This window comes from Ovis aries, chromosome 22 (genome assembly GCF_016772045.2).
Source record: "Ovis aries strain OAR_USU_Benz2616 breed Rambouillet chromosome 22, ARS-UI_Ramb_v3.0, whole genome shotgun sequence".
Taxonomy (NCBI): Eukaryota; Metazoa; Chordata; class Mammalia; order Artiodactyla; family Bovidae; genus Ovis; species Ovis aries.
The window spans coordinates 23,230,333-23,253,340 of NC_056075.1; the positions used below are offsets into that span (position 1 = coordinate 23,230,333).

At 44.5% G+C, this 23,008-nt stretch overlaps 2 protein-coding genes and 1 long non-coding RNA gene across 9 annotated transcripts in view; 2 read left to right on the forward strand and 1 right to left on the reverse strand.

The window, feature by feature from the left end:
• AS3MT (arsenite methyltransferase) overlaps window positions 1-17,607 on the forward strand; it is a 28,114-nt gene extending 10,507 nt beyond the window's left edge. For 2 of the 6 annotated variants that reach the window (XM_027960511.2, XM_060405168.1), the window contains one exon: window positions 5,873-7,369. In XM_027960511.2, the coding sequence (XP_027816312.1) occupies window positions 5,873-5,977 (105 nt within the window). In that variant the 3' untranslated portion in view covers window positions 5,978-7,369. Of the gene's footprint in view, window positions 1-5,872; window positions 7,370-10,474; window positions 10,902-15,006 lie in introns of those variants that run through there. The other 4 variants (XR_009598131.1, XM_027960513.3, XM_027960512.2 and 1 more) reach the window with 4 other exon arrangements.
• On the reverse strand, window positions 1,776-21,216 carry LOC121817599 (uncharacterized). The gene is made up of 3 exons (XR_006057600.2): window positions 20,070-21,216; window positions 16,863-17,509; window positions 1,776-10,550 (listed from the first exon to the last, which is right to left on the reverse strand). It is a non-coding gene; the product is annotated as an uncharacterized LOC121817599 (long non-coding RNA).
• CNNM2 (cyclin and CBS domain divalent metal cation transport mediator 2) overlaps window positions 19,373-23,008 on the forward strand; it is a 174,001-nt gene continuing 170,365 nt past the window's right edge. For both annotated transcript variants that reach the window (XM_004020152.5, XM_027960515.2), the window contains exon 1: window positions 19,373-21,120. In XM_004020152.5, coding sequence (XP_004020201.4) covers window positions 19,503-21,120 — 1,618 coding nt within the window. In that variant the 5' untranslated portion in view covers window positions 19,373-19,502. The remainder of the gene's footprint in view (window positions 21,121-23,008) is intronic.

Consider the following 23,008-nt stretch of genomic DNA (forward strand, 5'->3'; position numbering starts at 1 on the left):
TGTGTAATCTATAAGCAGAATAGAATTTGTTTGTTTACGTACATTTACGAACTTTTTGGTTATGTTTATTGACCATTTACATTTCATCTATTGTGAACTTCCTATGTAATCTAAGACTTTGTTTATTATTATGTTGCAAATTTTTTCTCATTTATCTTTTCATTTGCTTTTTTTTGTTGTTGTGCCACATGGAACGTTGGACCTTCGTTCCCTGGGCAGGGATTGAACCCATGCCCCTTGCAGTGGAAGCGCAGAGTCTTAACCACAGGGGAATTCCCCTTTTTACTTGCTTTTTCTCCTGAATAGATGTTTTCAGTTTTTATGCAGTCATTTCCTTTATGGTATCTGGCTCTGGTGTTACCATTAGAAAGATCTGCACTGTGTGAACATTATAAATTTACTTGTTTTCTTTTAGTGCTTTTTAAAACTTGAGGTAAAATTTGCATAACATAAAATTCACTATTTTAACCATTTTTTAAAACCATTTTAATCTGTACAATTTAGTCGCTTTTAGTCTGTTTATAATGTTGTGCAACCATTACCACTGTCTAGTGCCAGAAAGCTTTCATCATCCCCCAAATAAATCCTATTCCCATTAAGCACTAATCCCCAGTCCTCCCCTCCCCCATCCCTGGCGGTAACTAATCTGTTTTCTTGTCTCTGGATTTGCTTTTTCTGGATATTTCGTATAAGTGGAATCATACAATACTTTGTGACCTTCTCTGTCTGGCTTCTTTTACTTAATGTAATGTTTTCAGGGTTTATTCAAATAGCAGTATTTGATTCCTTTTCATAGCTGAGTAATAGTTCCTTATACGGCTATACCACAGTTTTTTCTTTCTAGTCCACTCATCACTTGAGAGACGTTTAGGTTGCTTCCACTTTGTGGCTATTGTAATGTTGCTGTGACTACGCATGTTTATGTGCCTCATGCACTTGGGTGAGTGGCTGTTATGAATCCTTTTGGGTCTGTATCTAGGAGTGGAATTGTTGGGTCATATGGTAATTCTCCATTTAACTTTTTGAAGTCACCAAACTGTGTCCTTCAGTGGCTACGCCATTTTACAATCCTACCAGCAGTGTGCAAGAGTTCCCATTTCTCTGCATCCTTGCCAACAGTTGTTATTTTCTGTTTTGATTGTAGCCATCTTCGTTAGTGTGAAGTATTTGAGCCAGTAGTCCAACATATTCTAAAATGAATATTTTCTAAAATATCTTAGATTCTTATTTTAAAATTACTCTAGTAACTGAAATACTGGTGTAGCATTTTTAAAAGCATTTTATCACAAGTTATCTCCAGTCACCTCTCACAACCTCCCTATGAAGAAGGTGGATAGAGAGTGATAACAGATAGTGGCATCTTTCTCTTATTTATTTTTACCTTTCCCCCATTCATGCTCTCATAATTATTAATCCATTTGTTAATTTATAATATTCTATTATTTAGAACAGGCTTAGTGATGGATTTCGAGTCTTTTTTGTCTGACAGAACTTCTAACCTGCACCAAAGTCCTGCTGAGCAAAATAAGCTACTGCTCTTTCTGGGGCAGGATGGTGGGGTGTATGTACACGATAGACCAAGTACACATCTCGGCTCTGCCGCCTATGTGTAATCTTGGATTCCTTACCTAAGCTCCTCAAACCCTCGGTTTCCTTATGTTTAATGGCAAGATAATAATCCCTTTTCTCCTCAGATTGTAAAAGTCAAATGGAATGATACATGTAAATGTTAGGGAATGCCTGGCAAGTAATAACATACTCAAGAAACAGAGGTAGTTATGGTTATGGATTTTTATTTGCTAAGATTCTTGGTCCAACTGAAGACTAAGATCCAACCAGTCCATCCTAAAGGAGATCAGTCCTGGGTGTTCATTGGAAGGTCTGATGTTGAAGCTGAAACTCCGGTACTTTGGTCACCTGATGCGAAGAGCTGACTCATTGGAAAAGACCCTGATGCTGCGAAAGATTGAGGGCAGGAGGAGAAGGGGACAACAGAGGATGAGATGGTTGGATGGCATCACCGACTCAATGGACATGGGTTTGGGTGGACTCTGGGAGTTGTTGATGGACAGGGAGGCCTGGTGTGCTGCTGTTCTTGGGGTCGCAAAGAGTCGGACACGACTGAGCGACTGAACTGAAGTGAACTGAACTGAAGATTCTGGGTATCTTGGAACTGTGTTCTATGTGTTTGAATTCTGACCCTCTTTGCAGGATTCTTTCATCATTCTCTCATGTACCCTTTCTCCTGGCTCAGAATTTCTATACTCTTCAAAAATTTCACTTTTCTGCTCTTTATATTTTGTAGAAATTTTAGATACATGGGGCAAAAACATTGATAAACAAGTAACTCTTGTGCCTTTTCCTCCACCTTTTGTTACCTTGCAGTCTTTTTTTTTTTCTTCCCGCAGTGCTTCTGGGATCTTAGTTCCCGAACCAGACATTGAACCCTGGGCTCCAGCAGTAAGCACCGAGTCCTGACCGCTGGACTGCCAGGGAATTTCCAGGCAGTCTTTTTTTATTTGGCCACGCTGGGTCTTTGTTGCTCTGCACCGGCTTTCTCTAGTTGCGGTGAGGGGGGCTACTCTTTGGTTTGGTGCATGGTCTTCTCATGTGGGCTCAGGAGTTGTGGCGCATGGGCATAGCTGCTCCAAGGCATGTGGGATCTTCCTGGATCAGGGATCAAACCCATGACCTTGCAGTGGTAGGTGGATGCTTATTCACCAGAGAAGTCCCCAAGCAGTGAAGCTTATTAGGGAATTCCATGGTGGCATAATCTGAGCTAAGTGTAGAAGCCATCTCTAGAGGTAAAAAGTGATTTTATGTTTTTTTTTTTTTTTTTTTTTTTTTGCTTTATTTGACTCTTGAGCACTCTGCTTTTGAGGGAAGAATAATTTTTGAGGGAAAAGTAGAGATATTTGAAGTTTGACTTTTCAGCCCATTGCATTTCATGAATGTGTTCCTGGTCTTTTGAAATGCTTGGTCATTCACTGATAACAAAATCTTGCTGGTCAAAATCAGTGTTTATCTGGAAATACTTTCATCATTCTATTCTCCTTTACTTGGTTTCCTGAATCCTGTCAGGTTCTGAAGGCTGTCAGAGGATTAGTTACAAGTAAACAGAATCTTTCCCCCAGGCCACTCTGGCTGGGAAACTGTAGTTAGATGTGTTTGCTTCTGCAGGAGGTAATTTTCTGCCAGCAGAGCTCTCCAGTACCTGATGTGCCTGACCTCTGGCAGGAATGCCAGTTTCTCCGCGTTTGGAATGGTTTATCAGAACCATCTCCCATCTCTCTCGCCTGACTTCTTTCAGCCTACGGTTGTGCCATCAGTTCCATGTTTCTGAAACGGGTCTAATTGACACTGAAGGAAGATTTGAAGAATGAAGCAGCTGTGTGTCCTAGAAATACAGCCTTGGGCTTTCGGAGGAGGACATTCTTATCTTTTTTATAGAAGACCTTTGTGATAGATTCCTGAGAACCACAAGCAGGAGGCATGTAGGGAATTGCTCGTATTTCTGTCATCTTATCAGTTGGTGCAGAAGAAGAATGAAAGTGCTGCTTCTTTCTGGGACTTGACTCCATAATGACGGTTTTTGAGAGTCCTTGTTTTTCTTTTTTCTTCTCCTCCTCCTCCTTTTTTAATCCTGACAAGCAAAGTGTCTTTTGCTATTTAAAAGAATTATTAAAACCCTGCAGCATCTATAGTGATGCAGATAGGATGTGTGCTGTGTCCGGTCTTGCTCTAGTTAATAGTCCTGGGAGTAATCACATGATCATGTTGCTGTTGTTCAGTCACTGAGTTGTGTCTGACTCTCTGCTGCCCCATGGACTGCAGCACACCAGGCTTCCGTGTCTTTCACTGTCTCCCAGAGTTTGCTCAAACTCATGTCCACTGAGTCATTGATGCCATCCAGCCATCTCACCCTCTCTTGCCCCCTTCTCCTCCTGTCCTCAGTCTTTCCCAGCATCAGGGTCTTTCCCCATGAACTGGCTCTTCAAATCAAGTAGCCAAAGAATTGGAGCTTCAGCTTTAGCATCCATCCTTCCAATGAATATTCAGGGTTGACTACCTTTAGGATTGACTTGTTTGATATTGCTGTCCTGGGAACTCTCAAGAGTCTTCTCCAGCACCACAATTTGAAAGCATCAACACTTCAGCACTCAGCCTTCTTTATGGTCCAATTCTCACATCCATACATGACTACTGGAAAAACTATAACTTGGACTGTACAGACCATTGTTGGCAAAGTGCTGCCTCTGCTTTTAAATACACTGTCTAGATTTGTCATAGCTTTACTCCTAAGGAGCAAGCATCTTCTAATTTCATGACTGCAATCACTGTCTACAGTGATTTTGTTGTAGTCTGCTGCTGCTGCTGCTGCTAAGTCACTTCAGTTGTGTCCAACTCTGTGCGACCCCATAGACGGCAGCCCATGAGGCTCCTCTATCCCTGGGATTGTCCAGGCAAGAATACTGGAGTGGGTTGCCATTTCCTCCTCCAATGCATGAAAGTAAAAAGTGAAAGGGAAGTCGCTCAGTCATGTCTGACTCTTAGCGACCCCATGGACTGCAGCCTACCAGGCTCCTCCATCCATGGGGTTTTCCAGGCAAGAGTACTGGAGTGGGGTGCCATTGCCTTCTCCGTGTTGTAGTCTAGAGGACCTAATCTTTATCAAACAGTTAATATGTTGAAGGCACCTCATCATTTAGTCCTCATAATACTCCTTCTCTTCATTTTACAAATGAAGAAACAGGCTCAGAGAGATTAATTTGCTGATCCAAGGTCACACAGCTAGAAAGGAGTAAATCTGAACCTACATCTATTTCTGGAGCTGACATTCTTAACCAGTATGCTGCACTAGCTCTCTATATCTATACTTCATAGAAGCACAGTTAGTGCTGGAAAGGACTGCTTGTCAGGGTGTCCCACCTTCTAGTTCCTTCAAGTTTTGAGAGCTCTTCGGGCTGGTTGCAGACATTTGGAAGTGGTGCTGATATTATTTGTACATCTTTCAGTTTGCCGCTGCCGCTAAGTCGCTTCAGTCGTGTCCGACTCTGTGTGACCCCATAGATGGTAGCCCACCAGGCTCCCCTGTCCCTGGGATTCTCCAGGCAAGAACGCTGGAGTGGGTTGCCATTTCCTTCTCCAGTCTTTCTGTTTGCAGTTACAAACAAAAAACTTGTTTGTAACTTGTAGGTTGCAGTCCACCAACAAATAATGAGTGTAAGATCATGTTTAATGAATTCATTTTCATTAATAAGGTGACTTGTGCATCTTCTTGATGTGCAGTCTTGTGCCTGGATTTTCTGACTGTTGGGACTGCTGGTAGAAGTATCTCATTAAAAGGTGAAAGGAGGAAAAATAAAGACTGCTGTCTTATCTTTTGAAAGTTCCACTTACTCTGCCCTGAAATCTTACTGGTTGTGGTTGGCAATCTCAACATCTGAATATCAGCAATTGCTAATGAGGGCCCTGGTCTCTGGGACTTCCCTTCTTCTCTTGCACACATTTCTAGAGATTAGAGTAAGGGAAGGGAAGAAGATCCAGCATGTCAGTAGCTCAGTTCTAAAAAGGTAAGAGGCACAAACAAACGGGAATCCCATGGAATAAAGCAAAATCAACTCTTCTGGCCCAAAAGGGACCTTTCAGAAGCTTTAAATGAAATTTACCTTGAAAATAGCGATAACTTGATTAGAAACTTCAGGAAAAGACAGCCACCTTGATAACTGAGTCACTGATGCTGCTCCCAGACCCCGCAGAACTGTACAATTGTGTCCTCCTTGTAGGAAATAAGCGTTAAGTCCAGCTGAAATGCTAGTGTCTGTCAAAACATCTTTAACTTATCCTTTCGTCCTGGTTTGTCTTTTGACAGGATGTGATCACAGATCCATTTGAGCTTGCAGGGAGGTCTGACAGTGCGGAGTCCAGAAGCTCCCCCGCTGTTGGTGGCTGCTGCAGTGCAAAGAAATGCTCCTAAAACAACAGCTGACCAGAAGACAGTGCGCAGGAGGTGAAAGAATGAGTTACACGTCTTAACCCACCCTTTCCCATAGCCCATACCGCGCAAAAGAACAAGTGGCAGAAGTCCACTGATTTCTAGATAAAAATAAATGAGTTTAAAGGTTTACATCAAAATCACCTAAAGACCCGGTAAGCCAGTTTCCTCTTACCCGATTCTGGTGCCACCTGGTGGTCAGAAATGGAACTGAGCAGCAGTCGGGAAGCTTGGCCCATGGGCAAGGAAGGCTTTAGAAAAGAGAGTTGGCCGAGTCTCAGGGAAAACATCTTCCTTCTGACCCGCATAGAACCCTTTCGACTTTTCACCATGTGTGCTCATTAAACAAAGCTGCTACTGAAATCATTCGAATCATGCCAAAAGATTGCCAAATCAAATTTGGTAGGAGTGCTCTTGAGATAATGGTCTTTTATATCAGTTTTTTTCCTCCAATGTGCAATTGAATGAAGAAAAAACCCAAGTGTTCATTTTTTTGACTTCAGTTTACCCTAACATAAGACAACATGGTGACCATATGCAGTAAATCCTAACCAGATCAGGAAAACAATTTGATACTTTTTAAAAGACAAACTAGAGGTAAAAATGGTGGGTTTTCTTTTCCTTTATAAAATTCCCTAGTTAAACCTATAGGAAAGTATTAGGTTTAGTCCTAGTTTCCATAGTTAAAGAAGAAGATTGAGGGATTCTTCTTTCCTTAGTCTTCAAGGATTGTTGAAGATTTCAAGGATGGTTGCATCATTAGAAATTAAGAACCTTAAGGGAAGTTTCAAGAATCATTAGACCAATTGAAGACCAGTTTTAGTTGAAGACTTTGTTAGGGGCAGAATGTGTAAGTCATATATAAGCCAAGGCCCTGGTCATCAGGAGCTGATGGTTCAGTTTTTAAATAACAACCTTCAAGCAATGAAGAATTTTGACAAGCAAATATCAACTAGTTGCTCTGAGTTCAGTGCAGAAAGAATAAGGGGGGATCACACATGACTGAAGAGTTTTTTTGTTAGAGGTAGGAAAATTTTTATGTCTTCTAAAACGTTGGAATGAATTTATAGGACATGAACCCTCTTTTAATAGAGCTGTACAAAATAGAAAAACTCTCAGATTTCTGAATGGGTTCAGGTATAGACTCTGACTTACTACTACAAACTGAGGAAAGGGCTGGGGGTATACTTCAAGGCTGATGCATCTGTGTGACCTTGATTCTAAACAGTGCTTTCTTCGTTGTAGAGTTCAATATCTATTCAACCATAACCTACTTCAGTGACAGTATTACTTAGAATGGTACAGCTGGGTTTAAGCCTACTTTGCTATTCATAAGTGCTCGATGGTCCTGCAACAGTAAATGATGACAACATATGGTGTTCTGATTATTTGGTTTATTCAGTTTAATTCAGTCACTCAGTCATGTCCGACTCTTTGCGACCCCATGAATGGCAGCACGCCAGGCCTCCCTGTCCATCGCCAGCCCCCAGAGTTTGCTGAAACTCATGTCCATTGAGTCGGTGATACCATCTAACCATCTCATCCTCTGTTATCCCCTTCTCCTCCTGCCCTCAATCTTTCCCAGCGTCAGGGTCTTTTCCAATGAGTCAGCTCTCTGCATCAGGTGGCCACGACTGAGTGACTGAACAACAAAATATGATCCAGCTATCTCACTCTTAGGTATCTATTCAAGAGAAATGAAAACATATGTCCATACAGACAATTATGCAAGTATACATAGGAGTATTATTCATAATAGCCCCAAACTTAAAAGCAATACAACTGCAATCATCTAGCAAATAAATGTAGTTTATCCACACAATAGAGTAAAATTTATCTTTAAAAGGAACAAGTTGCTGACACATGAACAACACGGCTGAACAAAATACTATGCTAAGCGAAAGAAGCCGGACATAGGACTACATAATATACAGTATTCAATATCCAATTTCACTGCATGGGTTTCCCCCATGTACACACCAAGCTATTCTTTGACACCAGTTGTTCAGTTCAGTAGCTCAGTCATGTCCGACTCTTTGCAACACCATGAACCGCAGATGCCAGGCCTCTTTGTCCAACACCAACTCCCGGAGCCTGCCCAAACTCATGTCCATTGAGTTGATGATGCCATCCAACCATCTCATCCTCTCTCATCCCCTTCTCCTCCTGCCCTCAATCTTTCCCAACATCAGGGTCTTTTCAAATGAATCAGCTCTTTGCATCAGGTGGCCAAAGTACTGGAGTTTTAGCTTCAACATCAGACCTTCCAGTGAACACCCAGGACTGATCTCCTTTAGAATGGACTGGTTGAACCTCCTTGCAGTCCAAGGGACTCTCAAGAGTCTTCTCCAACACCACAGTTCAAAAGCATCAATTCTTTGGCGCTCAGCTTTCTTTATAGTCCAACTCTCACATCCATACGTGACTACCAGAAACACCATAGCCTTGACGAGACGGACCTTTGTTGGTAATGTCTCTGCTTTTTAATATGCTGTCTAGGCTGCTCATAACTTTCCTTCCAAGGAGTAAGCGTCTTTTAATTTCATGGCTGCAATCATCATCTGCAGTGATTTTGGAGCCCCCCCCCCCCGCCAAATAAAATCAGCTACTGTTTCCACTCTTTCCCCATCTATTTGCTGTGAAGTGATGGGACCAAATGCCATGATCTTCGTTTTCTGAATGGTGAGCTTTAAGCCAACTTTTTCACTCTCCTCTTTCACTTTCATCAAGAGGCTTTTTAGTTCCTCTTCACTTTCTGCCATAAGGGTAGTGTCATCTGCATATCCGAGGTTATTGATATTTCTCCCGGCAATCTTGATTCCAGCTTGTGCTTCTTCCAGCCCAGCGTTTCTCATGATGTACTCTGCATAGAAGTTAAATAAGCAGGGTGACAATATACAGCCTTGACGTACTCCTTTTCCTATTTGGAACCAGTGTGTTGTTCCATGTCCAGTTCTAACTGTTGCTTCCTGACCTGCATACAGGTTTCTCAAGAGGCAGGTCAGGTGGTCTGGTATTCCCATCTCTTTCAGAAGTTTCCACAGTTTATTGTGATCCACACAGTCAATTTGGTTTATTTGGCATTTCTAAATTGAGGACAGGCTTCCGGTGGCTCAGCAGTAAAGACTCCACCTGCCAATGGAGGAGACATGGGTTTGATCCCTGGGTTGGGAAGATCCCCTGGAGGAGAAGATGGCAGCCCACTCCAGTATTCTTGCCTGGGAAATCCCACGAACAGAGGAACTACAGTGGGCTACAGTCTGTGGGGTCGCAAAAGAGTTGGATATGACTTAGCAACTAAACAACATCAACACAAATCTAGGAGGATGAAGTATTAACCTTTTGCTTGTCATTCTGAACTTCTTAGTTCCTCCGAAAGAGGTTGAGTAATGAGATTAGGCTAGAAATTCACATTATTCTTTTCAAAGAGTAACATACTTTATGCATGTTAAGAATTGTATTTGATCTAGAACCTAGAAGAGATATATATTAGACAATATAAAATTAGATGTGTTTTACCCAGAAAAATGCCATAAACAGATATGTAAGTATTAAAAAAACAGATGAAATAGACAGCTAGGAATATTTGACCCTTATGAGAGTGAGAGGCAGTATGGAATGATAATTAAGGGCAAAAGTTGATGCCAGATGCTTTAGTTTTTTTCCCTCTCAACTCTGCCATTTAGCATTTTGGCCTTGAGAGAATCATTTCACATCCCCATGCCTTTGTTGATTTGTATGAAGTTCTTTGAGAGAGCACATGTTTAGATCCCTGTGGTTGCTGCAAGCATGTGATGTCAGGACAAGTGCTCCTGTTGCTGCCAGAACATGGTTTATGAAGCTGCCTGCAGGTCTTTTGACTGTAGGCAGCTTTACTTCCAACATTTTACTGTAACCATTTTCAAATATACAGAAAGGTTTAAAGAATTGTAGGGATGACCCATTTACCCACCCCCATCAAAAAAAAAAAAAAAAAAGACTTGTTAACCATCTGCAATCATTCAATACATTTTAACATTATATTTACTGACAGTAGAACCATAGAAACATTCTTCCCTCACTGAAAATCCTTTTCAAAAGATACTGGACTTAAAAATTTAAGGAGCAGATTTTTCCTTAATTGATTATTGTATCAAATACAGTATTTTCAGTCCTTCATTATCACAGAGGAGGATTTATTTAAAAATTATGGAAGCCTGCAGAGGCTTTTCCGTTTACCTACTAGGGGAGGCCCAGCCGCAGCCAGAGCTGGGCCCCTCCTCCCACCCCGCCTTGAGCCACACATAGCTTTCAAGGTCATGGCTTTGTGCCAGGACAGCAGCAGAACCCTCTCCTCCTATTGATTCTTGGCCTTTCTTTGATGGCTCCCAGGAAGCAGCCAACGTAGTGACTAGTTCTGTCCTGTTAGGATGAGAGGCCTGTTACCTGAGTCCAGCAAGAAATGTGAACCTCCTATCCTTTTTTTTCTCTTTTTCTAAGTCAAAGAATGTTGCTTGCTGTCAGGTTCTGCAAGGATCAAGTCTTCAGCTACTTCAGTCACTGATGACAGCGCACCCTGGAAAGAGTCAAGGATGAAAAACAGGATGAAGCACTCTGTACTTTAGCAGAACAGTTCCCTTAGACAGTTACACAGATCTCAAGAAAAACTTTTATGAGCCTGGATTCTTGTATCTTCACATACATAGAAAAGCACTAAAATCATTAACTGAGATACCTGTTCCTCTGGATTAACAGTAACCTTTTACTGAGATGCATGCTTTCCTGCGCCAATTCCCTAGCCAAAGTCATCTTTATACTGACTTTCCCCCCTGTCTCTTTGGAGCAGTACCCCCGGAGCTATGGAGGGGATGATTCCCAAGCTAGAGTCTTTAGTAAGACCCTGAATAAAACTCAGCTCAACTCTGCATTTTTCTTTCAGTCTACACTTTCATTTGGCCACTAAATATTAATTAAGTACCTGCTGTTTACCAGGCACCATCCCAGGCTCCGATTCCTCACACTGGAATATTATGCACCTTGGAGGCCAACAGGACAAAAGCAACTAGGCATATTTTCTAAACTTTGTTGGCATCTTTCCTCACGTCTCTGATTTGCCACGTTTCTTCAGCTGTACACACACCACCATTTGGATCTACACCGGGGTTCTTTTGTAGGGTTTGCCCTGAGTCAGCAGAGGGAGATCTCCCTAGTGAACTCTTTTGTAAATTGGAAGCTGGAATTAGACAGTCCTAATAATGACCTATAACTTGAGCTTTCCTGCTTCATTCCAGTTTCTGTTTAACTGCTGATCCTGCAGTTCCCGTAAGCACAGCTCCCACTGAGGTTAGTGGGAGTGTTATGTGAACGTAAATTTTGTTCTTCATTTTCTCCTGCTGAGTGAGCCTTGCTTGTCTTGGACTGTCGACCATCCTAGTCCCCTTCCCCAATAGGCATGGGAGTGCTAGCCCGTCCTCTCATGACGCCAAGCCCTACCACAGCGACAGGCTCTAGGTGAGGGGAAAATCAACTGGGAACAGAAGCATTCTGCTTCTTGCCTCATATAACAGGAGAGAATGCGTCCTATTCACTGTCCAGAAGCCAGAGAGAATAAGTGGAATGGCAAATGGATGATGTTCTGGGTGCTCTGTAAGCCAGACTTGAGTCTGCTCACTTTGCCTGAAGCCACTAACCTCATTCATGGAAGGAAAGGGATGCAGGAGACAGAAGACAGGTGTTCTGTTCTGGTTCTGCTGCTGAATTTGTCACTTTCCCCTTGGAAAATCATTTGTCCACTTTGGGATTCACTTTGAAATGGGATTCAGCTGTAAAATGAGGTTTTGAACTCTGCGTAAGTTCCCTTCCATCTCAGAAACAGACTTAATGGGTCTAGATTCTGGGGAAGCCACAGAATTTTAAACAATTGAACTAGTTGCCCACATTTATAAGTCAGAAGGTTTTCCATAAACTATGAATTTCTGGCTTCTCTTGAAAAATTGGCAACCTGACCCTGCATTTCTGCACAGCTGCCATGGCCCCAGTGAATACTGGTTTCCCTGTTACACAGGGCATGTCCCCTTAGGCATCGTCCCTACCCAGTCAACTTTGCTGACCCCTGTAGGCAAAGCGCCCCATTTTAGGACTGGAATTTAGCACAGTTTCATCATAATTAAAAGTGAGGGTATGTCCCCCATTATAATTCAAATGATGGCTGGCCTCTGGCTTAATCTATGACTCTGACATATATTTAATTCATTACAAGCAGAAGCTAAGAAGGGCACGTGGAGCTGGGCAGGGGTGCTCACAGAGGGGGACCGAAGAGTGCTGGAGCTGCTTATGGTAATTTGACATATAACTCGGAGCTTGATTGTGTCAGGTGAGGCGACCTGGATGGTTTATTCTCTGTTCTGAGTTAACAGGCTTCCATCACATCAGTGTCTCTCTGAATATGAGATGAGCATCCCCAGGAAAGCAAAGCCTCAAAATGTCAAGTTGCTCAGGAGGAAAGGTTTTGCAGAGGGAGCGCAGAAGGATTTGTGTGGCTTCTAGGCTTAATAGTTAATCTTTTATTAACTGTCTTTCTTTTCTTTTTCTTATTAACCTTATTATTCCTTTCAGTTGGCTCTAACTAGGGAAATGTTGTAAAGGAGGTGTTTGTATTTCTGCTTTTCAATAATGTAACAGGACCCTGCCCAGGCAGCCCTTCACAAATGGTGATTTCTCCTGGGGAGGAGGAAAATTCACTGCTTTGTGTGCATATAAAGAATGCCAAATATCCCAAGTTGTTTCTCTTCTGAAAAGAACTCCCTTACACCTCCCTCATAATGCTGATTTTTCTAATTTTACATAGGAGAAAACAGGCTGCAGGTATTTAATGATTTTCTCAGTGGGAGTGCAGTCTAAGAAATGTTAGAATCAAGGCTACACCTGGCTCTTCTGACTCTGGCACCACTGCCTCAGAAGGTCTGTCCTTGCTCTCCTAAAGGTGATCCCAAAATTTTAAAATATAGAATTAAGACGGGAAATGATTAGTACAAAAGCAAGCATCACTATAGTAGTGCAGACGGTAAGCAATCTGCCTGCCTAAATGCTAAAGAATCTGGCTGCAATGCAGGAGAACTGGGTTCAGTCCCTGGGTTGGGAAGATTCCCCTGGAGAAGGAAATGGCAACCTACTCTGGTATTCTTGCCTAGAGAATTCCATGGACAGACCGTGAGGTTGCAAAGAGTTGGAGACGACTGAGCGACTAACACACACACAAGGATCACTATGTAGGGTAAAGAACATGTGTGATCCGAAAGGGATAGATAGTTTTCTCAATGAGGGTGTGGTTCCTGTTACCATTATAAAAGATTACAAAGTCAACATAATCTTTGCCTGGGACTGTCCCAGTTAGCCTCAAACTAGGTTAGTTATTAATAGTACCTTTATTTTTTACTCCAAAACAGGTTCTGTTTTAAACAATAAATTATGTGGTCAGCTACTATACATTTATGCACCTTTATGATGTTTATTATGAGGCTTTCCACGTGGTGCTAGTGGTAAAGAACCCACCTGCCAGTGCAGGAGATGTAAGAGACATGGGTTCGATCCCTCGGTCGGGAAGATCCCCTCAAGCAGGACATGGGAACCCACTCTGGTATTCTTGCCTGGAGAATTCCATGGATAGGGGAGGGTGGCGGGTTCCATGGGGTGGCAAAGAGTTGTACATGGACTGAGCAACTGACACATGAAGTTCCTCAACTGACCATGAAGCTCCCCTCAATTCCTCCACTGTATCTGTATTTCTTTTAAAGACATTTGATATTCCACCCTGCAGTATGTAGTTATTTAGTACATGTTTCCTGATGTCCTTACTAGTAAGTTTTTTGGGATAACCTCTAGGTCCACAATGCCTAGCACACAATTCCTAGTGCTTATTTAGAAATGCAATCTCTCTGAGTTGAATGAGGGAAAAAATGAATGAAAGAGAAAAAAAGAAATGGGGTGAGAAATAAGACACACACACTTAAAGTTTAAAGAGAAAGCAGAGAATTGAGATGTGGTATTAATAAATGGGAAGAAGTACGTTAAATCTTCAGTGTAGTGGTATTTCAAATAAAACAAATATCTCAGGGGAACTAAAAATAGGAGCAGAATTTTTTCCCACTGATGCCTGGCATATTATTTGTCTATATGTGGAGATCTGACTAATTACTGGAGTAGAGTTTTGCTGCAACTTCAAATGATTTGCAAAAAAGACCATACAAATGAACTCGGTTGATATGGAAAAACTAGCATTTTATGTCTAGAGGCATGATTGAAGATTAGAGCTTGGGTATCAGATCCAGGGCTCAGAATTGGACTCGCAGGATCTGTTTTTTTTCCTGCAGTCCTGTGGTCTCATAGTTACCTTCCTCCTATCAGAGTCTGCCTTACCTCCCACATCTTCCTCACTCCCCAAGTGTGGTTTTTATGTTTAGATATTTGAATGGGCAATATTCATAGGGAGCAACATTTTAAAACCTAAAATCTCAACCTGGGTTGAATGTTTTGGTCACAATTATAGGGATAGTGGAGCACAGAACATCTCTTACAACTTTGTCCAAGACTGAGCTGGAGATTGGAACTGAGGTGATACAGAAGTCAGAAAGAACATGCTAGAAGATTCTAGACAGTCCCACAGTTGTAGGGCCTGGCAGTCTGGAGGACGAGGGGGGGTGGGGGTGTAGGGGGGCAGGGCAAATAGCAGACTTAGAGCAGAGGAAGGACACCACGGGAGGTTTAGGAGGGGCAAGCTCCCTGGGAGAAGGGGAGTAGGTGGGGTGCTGTCCAATGCACCATGAGGGTGGGGCCAGGAGAAGGGCAGTGAGGAGGGAGGAGGCAGCAGAACATGAAGTGGCAGGGGGCCAAAAAAAAAAAAAAAAAAGAAGTGGCAGGGGGCCACCCACCATTGGCAGGGATTCTCTCCTGAGGAGCTTGGGTCTTTCTCAAAGGAGGAATATTTTCTCACAACTCTATCAAAAAGTCATGTTTTCCCTTCTCTTTTACCCCAGTGACTATGTCCAGAAAGTATCCAGAAAAGGAGGGAAATAGGAAAGCCTGAAACAAAAAGCCTGAAAAGCCCTCTAGAGAAGGTAAACTGCATTGCTGATTTTATTTTGTTGGTCCTCTGTTGTGAAGAGTTCTCATTTGAGCTAAAAGAGTTCTGTGTCTTTAAACACATGGACAGCGTTGCTTCAAGGGGAGCAGATTTGATTGGAGGGAAAGTTTGGGCAACACCAGCATCACCCAGTTCCTGATTTTCCTCAAAAGACCCAGTGCTTCAGTGAGATTAAAATGTCATTTTGAACATTTTTCTACAACTAGGCATTTTTCTGGGGGAAAAAGTTTCTCTATAAAACTGGAGCTTTATGTTGACAAACCAAATGCACAGAGAGCCATTTGGTGTTCTACTTGCCATCTTTAAAATCAAACTTGAAAAGACTTCTAGGTCTGGATACAGTGCCTTCCTGTCTCTGAACCTGCAGACAGGGGAGCATATTCCTGGCAAATGAGGGAACTGAACAGGTGCCTTACCCCTGGAGGACCCAGTGATGGATTCTAGCAAGAGAGGGTAAGTTAGGGAAGGTATCTGCTAGGAGGTTCTGCTTTACCTAGGGAGGTGTGGAAGGTCAGAGTCAGAGCCTACCTAGGATTAGACATCCGTAGCAACCAGTAAGCAGTCTTGAGCCTTTTGTAGCTCTTTGTGGAGATGAAACATGTTCAGAATTCAGGGTTTTATTTTTTTCTGCCAGATTTAAAAAAAAGAGATCCTGAGAAGTAGGTGCTGCCCCTGCCTTCAATTCATCCAGATGGACAGACTGGGAAGCTCCTGAAGGTCAAGTCTGTATTAACAGGCCCCTGTTAACTAAAGAGAGGATAGGCCAGCTAAAAAGCCTCCAAACTTGAAGCAGGATCCCACTTGCTATGGAAAAATTACTTGGCTAGGGTGTCTAGATTGCTCTGTGTCTTGGGTGTACATGGAGAATGTATTTTTGTTTATTTGCTTTTTGGCCACACAGCACCTCCTGTGGGATCCTAGTTCCCTGACCAAGGATTGAACCTGGGCCCTCAGCAGTAAAAGCACAGGAAAATCCTAACCACTGGACCGCCAGGGAATTCCTTCACGGAGAATATGATCCCCACCCCCCGCATTCACATCTAGGATGAACATTAAATTCACACAGGGAATTGTTGAACTTGTGTGTAAATTTGAGCTTGCTTTGTTCTATATTGTAAATTGTCTTACTGGGTGCTTTCTGACATTTTGCTGTGAACTTCTAACTTGCTTCTAAATTGCTGAATGCCACTTTCCTGACTATTCTAGTTTTCTCTGAAATGCACAGGAGATGTCTGTAGGTTTGGCAAGCCTCTCCTCACCCTCTTCTCCGCACTCTTATTCCAAAGGTATGCGTTCAGCATTTAAGAGCCTTTAATCATCTTCCCTCTTAGCTCCCTTAAGCAGACTTGTGCTCACACTTTCAATGAAGGTAAAACAGTTGTGGTTTTAATCAGCTCATTTAGAAGACCATATCTATCCTTAACCTTTGTCATATATTCCCCCAAAGCTCAACATTTCTTCCAAACCTTGATGGTGTTATTTTTGTAAACACATGCCAAGTCTGTGAATCAGGGCTTTTTTAAAAACCTAAGCTTGTTTTTCAGATGTACCAGTATGAGAATTGTGGGTGCGGGAAGCAGCATCAGAAACTGAAGGGTTAGGACTTCCCTGGTGGTCCAGTGGTTAAAACTGTGCTACCACCACGGGAGGCCTGGGTTCGATTCCTGGTCAGGGAACTAAGATCTCACATGCCACACAGTCAACCCCCCAAAACAACAACAAAAAAGCACCAAAATGAACCAAAAATACCTGATGAGCAAGGAACCTTTATCAGTTCAGTGTCAGTTCAGTAGCTCAGTTGTGTCCGACTCTTTGCGACCCCATGAACCGCAGCACGCCAGGCCTCCTTGTCCATCACCAACTCCCAGAGTTCACCCAAACTCATGTCCATTGAGTTGGTGATGCCATCCAGCCATCTCATCCTCTGTAGTCCCCTTCTTCTCCTGCCCCCAATCCTTCCCAGCATCAGAGTCTTTTCCAGTGAGTCAACTCTTCGCATGAGGTGGCCAAAGTACTGGAGTTTCAGCTTTAGCATCATTCCTTCCAAAGAACACCCAGCTCTGATCTCCTTCAGAATAGACTGGTTGGATCTCCTTGCAGTCCAAGGGACTCTCAAGAGTCTTCTCCAACACCACAGTTCAAAACCATCAGTTCTTCGGCGCTCAGCTTTCTTCACAGTCCAACTCTCACATCCATACATGACTACTGGAAACACCATAGCCTTGACGAGACAGACCTTTGTTGGCAAAGTAATGTCTCTGCTTTTTACTATGCTGTCTAGGTTGGTCATAACTTTCCTTCCAAGGAGTAAGTCTTTTAATTTCATGGCTGCAATCACCTTCATAGCAGCTCTGAATGCAGACCTTCAGTCCTCTTCCATATAAGAGAGAAGTCAACTATATTAAAAAAAAAAAAGAGAGAGTGAAGAACTGGAAACTAGAGTTGGGGACATTATTTGGAACACTTAGAATAAAAATTCTTTCATTTTTAAAAATACAAGTACTGTTTTGAGCATCTACTATTCTTCTAGGTCCTGATGACACAGCAATGAATAAAACAGACAAAATCATTGCCCTTAGGAAGCTTAAGTTCTAGGAGGAGACAGATCTAAACCAAATTAAGGAAAATACAGTAAGGATGGAGTATAGGGATTGTTTGGTCACTGGTTTATAAAGATGGACTTGAAACAGTCTTGAAGGAGGTAGACTAGGGTTCTGTGCTGACATCTGGGGGAGAGAGTCCCAGGCACAGGCAACAGCAGCAGGTGTACAGGCTCCCCAAGGGAGCATCCCTAGAGAGAATGAATAACCAGGAGAATCTGGCTGGAGCACAGAAGAATGCAGGGAGCGGGGGGAGGGGGGCAGTAGGTCTTTTAGACCCTTGTCAATACTGTAGCTGCCAGTGGCTTTTACTGTGATGAGTGGAAAGCCAGAGTAGGGTTTCAAACAAAGAAGGGACAGTGGCTTATTTAACAAAACTACTCTGGCTGGTGGGTTGAGAAGGGAAGGGGACAGGTGTAGAAGAGGATAGAACAGTGAGGAGGCCCTTGCAGTTATATCTTATTAGAAATTAATAAAAATTTTACAGAAAGGAAAATGTGCTTACAGCATAGAAAAAATGGAAATAATTTTTTGGATGTTTAAGTTCCAAGAAAAAAAACCAGTTTGGCTACTCTGTTTCCTCCAGATACAGAGGGGCTTGGGAGTCCTTGGTCTTCAGATTTTTTTTTCTCCTGAGCCACCAATGAACCTAGCAGGGTTTGGTCAGTGTGTTTAAGAATGAGCCTTTATGGATCTGCTTAGGATGTCCGCCCTGTCCCATTTCCCAGATTTGCCCAAGTGCCTACTAGGAATAGATTCTTGAGTCCTACCCATCCAGTAAGTATGGAATGGGGCCAGGGAATATATATTTTCAGTAAGAAATTGAAGGGATTCTTATAACTTGGAAGATGAGGAACTGCCCCACCTCCTGAACACCTTTTTGGGTTTGCAGCATACCTGGAAAGCATTGCAGGGAGCCCGTGCTACCGGCAGGTGGCGCTACCTGACCGTGAGCTGCAGAGGGCATCTGTCCCTTAAGGATAAGCTAGCAGCTCCAGCGGAGCGCGTAGGTGTGGTGTTGGGGCCCACCAGCCACCGCTCATCCCGAGCGGAGAGGAGTGCTGGAGTAAAGAAGCGGGGCGCAGCAGGTACCTCGGCTTCATTTTAGGCTAATGTGCACCTTGAGTCAGGAAGGTGTAGCCCTCTCTGCACGGGCACTGAGCACGCGGGAGCCGGCAGCGTGGCCCGGCGAGAGCCGGCAGCCTCGGGCCACAGAACATCAGTCCTGCGGGCCACCCTAGGGACAGGAGTACTACCGAGGCCCCTCCGAGCCGTCAGACTCGCAGAAGGCCCCTATGCATTGGCAGCCGGGACGGCGGGCTCCGCCCCTTTTCGTACGGCTGTCATCTGTGACTGGCTCTTGGGCCCGGGCTGGCCACACCTCCTCCCCTCGCACATACACAAGAGTCACGCGCCTTTCAGTTGGAAACTTAGAGTGCAGAGGAGGACGCTGTCTCTCGTCTCCCCACCCACTTATCTTGCCATTGGCTCGCGGCGCCGCTCACGGCCACGCCCCCATTCCAGCCCCAAGGCTGGGAAGGCGGGCACCTGCTGGTGATTGGCTGGTCGGCCTGCCTCTCGCAGGAGCCGCTGGCACTCCCCCCACCCTCTCCCCCCTCCCGCTAGCCTCGAGGTCTCGGTGCTGGCCCAGGCCGAGTCAGTGTCAGTCAGGGAGGCGGATTGCTGAGCAGTGGGTTCGAACACTGCATTGCAATCTCGCCCCAGGGCCGATGCCTGCGCTCGCGCCGCCGGCTGAGAAGGATGAAGCCGCAGCTGGAGCAGCCACCCTATGATTGGCTGTGGCGCTTGTGAACCCGAAGTAAAGATGGCGGGCGGGCAGGCAGCCGCCGCACTGCCCTCTTGGAAGATGGCGGCGCGCCGCAGCCTCAGCGCCCGCGGCCGGGGGCTCCTGCAGGCGGCGGGGCGGCTGCTGCCGTTGCTACTGCTGAGCTGCTGCTGCGGCGCGGGCGGCTGCACGGCGGTGGGCGAGAACGAAGAGACGGTGATCATCGGGTTGCGGCTGGAGGACACAAACGACGTGTCGTTCATGGAAGGGGGGGCGCTGCGGGTGAGCGAACGGACCCGGGTCAAGCTGCGGGTGTACGGGCAGAACATCAACAACGAGACATGGTCCCGCATTGCATTCACAGAGCACGAGCGGCGGCGCCACAGCCCCGGCGAGCGCGGGCTGGGGGGCCCCGCGCCGCCGGAGCCGGACAGCGGCCCCCAGCGCTGCGGCATCCGCACATCAGATATCATCATCTTGCCCCATATCATTCTCAACCGCCGTACATCGGGCATCATTGAGATAGAGATCAAACCGCTGCGCAAGATGGAGAAGAGCAAGTCCTATTACCTGTGCACGTCGCTCTCCACGCCAGCCCTAGGCGCCGGCGGCTCGGGGTCCGCGGGTAGCGCCGTCGGGGGCAAGGGCGGCTCCGGGGTGGCCGGGCTCCCGCCGCCACCGTGGGCCGAGACCACCTGGATTTATCACGATGGCGAGGATACCAAGATGATCGTGGGGGAGGAAAAGAAGTTCCTGCTGCCCTTCTGGCTGCAGGTGATCTTCATTTCGCTGCTCCTGTGCCTGTCGGGCATGTTCAGCGGCCTCAACCTTGGACTCATGGCCCTAGACCCGATGGAGCTGCGCATTGTGCAGAACTGCGGCACCGAGAAGGAGAAGAATTACGCCAAGCGCATCGAGCCCGTGCGCAGGCAGGGCAACTACCTGCTGTGCTCGCTGCTGCTGGGCAACGTGCTGGTCAACACCACGCTCACCATCCTGCTCGACGACATCGCTGGCTCAGGCCTGGTGGCGGTGGTGGTCTCCACCATCGGCATCGTCATCTTCGGGGAGATCGTGCCCCAGGCCATCTGCTCCCGGCACGGCCTGGCTGTGGGAGCCAACACAATCTTTCTCACCAAGTTTTTCATGATGATGACCTTTCCCGCTTCTTACCCGGTCAGCAAGCTGCTGGACTGCGTTCTGGGCCAGGAGATAGGCACCGTCTATAACCGGGAAAAGCTGCTGGAGATGCTCCGGGTCACAGACCCCTACAATGACCTCGTAAAGGAGGAGCTGAATATCATCCAAGGGGCGCTGGAGCTCCGCACCAAGACGGTGGAGGACGTGATGACTCCCCTCCGGGACTGTTTCATGATCACCGGCGAAGCCATTCTGGACTTCAACACCATGTCGGAGATCATGGAGAGCGGCTACACTCGCATTCCAGTATTTGAGGGGGAACGCTCCAACATCGTGGACCTCCTCTTCGTCAAAGACTTGGCCTTCGTGGATCCAGATGACTGTACTCCCCTGAAAACCATCACGAAATTTTATAACCACCCCTTGCACTTTGTTTTCAATGACACCAAGTTGGACGCTATGCTGGAAGAATTTAAGAAAGGTGGGAAAATTTTGGTATCCTTTCATTGGCTTGCTCTTTCTCACTCCATCCTCCTCCCTACTTGAGTCCTCTACCCTCAGACCAACCCCCCAAGGCGAGTTGACCGGAATTTCTCCTCTCTTTTAATTGTAAAGTTGAAAGGGTGGCATGGATTTGAGGGTGGATTGAACTAGTAAGCGCTTCTAGGTTCTTTAAAACCACAAGACTGCCCTGGCTTGCTTCCTTCCCTATCAAAGCAGGCTTCCTATTTTCTGGTACTTCCTATTTTCATGGTACTCTTACCCCCTGCACTCTGGCCTTGAGAAATCTGCTGCATTCATTGCGGGATTCTGAGTGGGTAGATGAAAAAAGGGACCCGTTGATGCCATGCTGTGCCATTTGGTTGCTATGTACTAAACTCAGGCATTTGGAGAACGTTTAAATGGCTTTTCTAAACCCAGAGCAATCAGTTGATATTTCCGAGATTGGAAGTGCATTTTCAGTTGCTTCAGTTCCTGGTTGTCTGGTGACCTGTGGGAGAGATTAGGGCCTGCTTTTGAGAATAGGGTATGGGATAAGCCAGGTATCACTAAAGAAAATCACTCATTTAGTTGACTTGCCTTCGCTGGAAAAGAGATGTTTTGTTGTTGTTGTTGTTGTTGTTTAAACTAAAGCTATTTGTTAATATATAACTCGGAAAGACTAGAGATAAGTTAACCTTTTATGAGGCTCTATATTGCTTAGCTTTCTTCACTGTTTGTTTACATTTACCTAACAACAAATAAAATTTCCCAAACCAAGTGTGGTTTTGGCAGAAAGTTTGGATCTTAACAATGGGATTAATTCCTCTATGGTTTGTCAATTTCTTGAGACTTTCTGGTTTAAAAGTGTTCTTTTTAACCTTGATCACCTGGTATGTTAAATGGAAATATGTCTGCGAGTCATTGTTCACTGTTCCAGGGAGCTTTACCAGGAAAGAGAAGTACAGAGGGTGGTGTGCTCACCTTTCTTGCATAGTGGTGTTTTCTGTTTGTTTTACCGTGTAACGAACCAGCAACTCATACTGTTATCACTGAAATTCTGACTTTAAAAATGTTTCCAGTAAGTAGCTAGCTTTGTTAGTTGAAAGCCAAGTTTTTGATACTGAGTTTTTAAATTGTTATGATGTGGGTGCATGTTCATGTATTAGAATGTGTATGTAACCTTTTAATGAACCAGTAGTCCTCAAAACTAACTTTTCCTTCTTCCAGTAGAATTTTGATCACTGAGAGTGGTCTCTCCACTGAAGAAAGCCAGGTGTAAGTGGTGACAGCTCAATGGATGTGATGATATGAACATAGATTATGCAGTTGTCCTAAATCCATTTTCCTCCCTGAACGCTGTCCTCTCTGGAACAGGATCACACTGCAGTAATTTTCAGATAGAGCAGAATGCGCTTCAGAGATGGGGTAATTTGCATTTAAAAGCAGAAGGAGATTCTTCTGGATTCTTAAACAGTAAAAAGAAAATGTCCATTATCTCTAAGTGACAGAGCTTCTTTGGAGATGGCATTATTCTTTCACTACTAAACTGTTAATTAGAGCATCTAACCAGTCTCTTTTTTCATTTTGCAGTAGAATGTGGAATACAGAAAAATGTCTTGAAATGCTTGAAAATGGCTTTGAAACACTTTATTTTCCTTATGTTGCTAAATTTCCCAATATTGATAGAGATAATATATTCTATTTTTTTTATTATTCAGAATTTTTGCATATCTGCTGATGGACTGGTAGCACTGGTGTGTACTCCCTGCTGAAATCTTCTCTTCACTTTTGTATCTTTTATTTTCTTTCTTTGAGAATTTAGTTCTGCCCCTTGCCATTCATTAATCCTGCCCCTCTCTCAAAATCTCAAGATTTGCATTATTTTG